Consider the following 2,257-nt stretch of genomic DNA (forward strand, 5'->3'; position numbering starts at 1 on the left):
CCAGGCTGGGCTGGGACTGAGCACACCAGGCTGGGACTGAGCACACCATGCTGTGCCTGTGCCTGTGTCTGCAGCCCGTGAAGGACTGGACACTGGGAACAAGACCCTCCTGTATGTGGGAAGCCAAACCCAACCATCTCTGCTGGCCACAGTGTCCAGCCTTGGCTTCCCTGGGACCCTTCAGACTAAGGGATACGCTCAGGGGACATGTCCATGGGTGCTGACCCTGAAGGGCCAGCCTGCACCCTTTGGCCAGGGCCACCTCCCTCCCTCCTGGTGTGATGCAGAGCGTGGAGATGGCTCCAGCTCTGGCCAGGCTCAGCTCTCCCTGCGTGGCACAGTTTGCTGCCTGCTATTTTATGTCTCTGGTTCAAGTTCGCAGCTGTTTCTATAACACTGTAAAAGAAGCTGCAAATCAAAACCATGTTCATCTTCATTTTGAGAGCCTTTGAAAGCAACTTCAAAGGCAGCAGAGCTCTCTTTGGGCCTCGCAGGATGGGGCTGTGGCGAGGAGCTTTCATCATTCCCCCTCCTTTGCCAGGAGAGGATGTGAACAGGAGAAAAGGGTCCATGATGGGAACAGAGAGGCTGAGCAGGCAGGCTGCAGCATGGCACGGTGAATGCTGCATTTGCCATCCCATTCCCCTTCCCTCCAGTCAGGTCCTTCTCGGGTGTCGTGACTTGTGGCTGTGCTGTTTGTCCCCGCCATGGGCAGCTGTCCCATCCCCCCAGCAGCTGGAGCAGGATCCCACTCCCCATCCCCACTGCCTCCGTGCTGCTCACGTGTCCTCCATACGAGCTGAGAGTGGAGACTCTTGCAGCCGCTTTTGATTTGGAGGCCACATGGCTGGATGCTCCCAGCACATCACAGGACGCAGCAGCATCTGTCCTGCAGTGCCTTGCACCAGCTCCCAGGGCYTTTCTCAGCAGAGCCCTCTGTGCCTGGGGCAGCTGGAGCCCGTGGTGCTGCTCCTGCTCTGGAGCCCATCCCTGTGCCCATCCTGCCTTTCCTCCCTGTTCCTTGGGTACATTCCCAGGGYACATCCCTGCTGGTGTTGTCTCCATCCCTTACCTGCAGTGGGAAGGTCCCTCCAGGGCAGGGGCCATGCCCAGCCCTTTGTCCTCCTSCACCCTGGAGCCCGAAGCAGGGCTGGAGCTGCATCTCTGCCTCGCCTCCCTTGCCATGCGAGGGAACAGCCAGTTCCCACGTGAACTGCTGAGTCCTGGCCAACCCCGCTCTCCAAATATTTATATATCCCATTACTGTTTACATATGAGCCTGTTCTCCAGAGGTGTCTCCTCCTTCCCCCTTCTCCCCCAGTGCTCCCCCTGCTCCATCTCATCTGGTGCAGCTATTCCAAACGCACTGCTCTGCTCCCATTACTACTTGATTAATTTACAAGGAAAGGCAAAGCTCTCCTAAGGGAGTAATCCAAGCCACGGGGCAAGGCAGCCCGGTGAGAGGAGAGACTCTCCCAGAGGACAAGGCACACGGTGCTGGGAGGGGACAGGCAGAACCTACTTCTCAGCATGACCCGTCCGAAGACGGTGTGGTCGCGGTCCAGGGTGCTGCAGTTCCAGCGGTGGTGCCGGAATTGGTGCTGGCACTCCCGGATCCACTCCTTGGCTCCCTCCCCGACCGACTGCATGATGTCCGGGTACCGCTGGCACAGCTGGCGCTGCTTGTTCACCAGCCCGGGGATGTTATCACAGATCACCCTGGCGCCCAGCGCCCCGATGTACCTGGAGAGAGAAGGGTGCTGTGTTACTGCCCTGTCTGCAAACGGGAGTCAGAGAATCACTGAAGGGACCCACGAGGATCACTGAGTCCAGCTCCTGTCCCTGAGAGTATTTTACAAACACTCCCTGAGCTCTGGCAGCCTCGGGACCCTGACCATTGCCCTGGGGAGCCTGTTCAGTGCCCGACCAATCTCTGGGGGAAGAATCTTTTCYCAATATTCAGCCTAAGCTCCCCTGACAAAGATGCAGACATTGTCCCCGGTCCTGTCCCCAGCCACAGAGAGCAGAGGTCAGAGCTGCCTCTCAGGAGGCTGCAGACCCCATAAGGTCTGAGCTCAGCTGCCCCCAGCTGAACAAACCAAGCGCCTCCAGGTCCTCACCCTGCCTGCTGGGTCTCACACTGAAGTGCAGCTTTTCCTCTTTCCTTTCCAGGTGTGTCAGAGCTGCTGCAGGCTCTGCCCACGGTGTCTCAGCAGAGCAAAGTGTTCCCCCTTGGCATGGTGAGCTGTGAGGCACA

At 58.7% G+C, this 2,257-nt stretch overlaps 1 protein-coding gene across 1 annotated transcript in view; it reads right to left on the reverse strand.

Annotated features, from left to right (window-relative positions):
• Positions 1 to 1,748, reverse strand: part of WNT2B (Wnt family member 2B) — a 6,134-nt gene extending 4,386 nt beyond the window's left edge. The window contains exon 1 of the mRNA XM_057384652.1: positions 1,523 to 1,748. Within this exon, the coding sequence (XP_057240635.1) occupies positions 1,523 to 1,649 (127 nt within the window). The 5' untranslated portion in view covers positions 1,650 to 1,748. The remainder of the gene's footprint in view (positions 1 to 1,522) is intronic.
• Positions 1,749 to 2,257: the final 509 nt, after the last annotated feature.

Source organism: Malurus melanocephalus, unplaced genomic scaffold, assembly GCF_030028575.1.
Source record: "Malurus melanocephalus ecotype Western Australia unplaced genomic scaffold, MMel_1.1 scaffold_727, whole genome shotgun sequence".
Taxonomy (NCBI): domain Eukaryota; kingdom Metazoa; phylum Chordata; class Aves; order Passeriformes; family Maluridae; genus Malurus; species Malurus melanocephalus.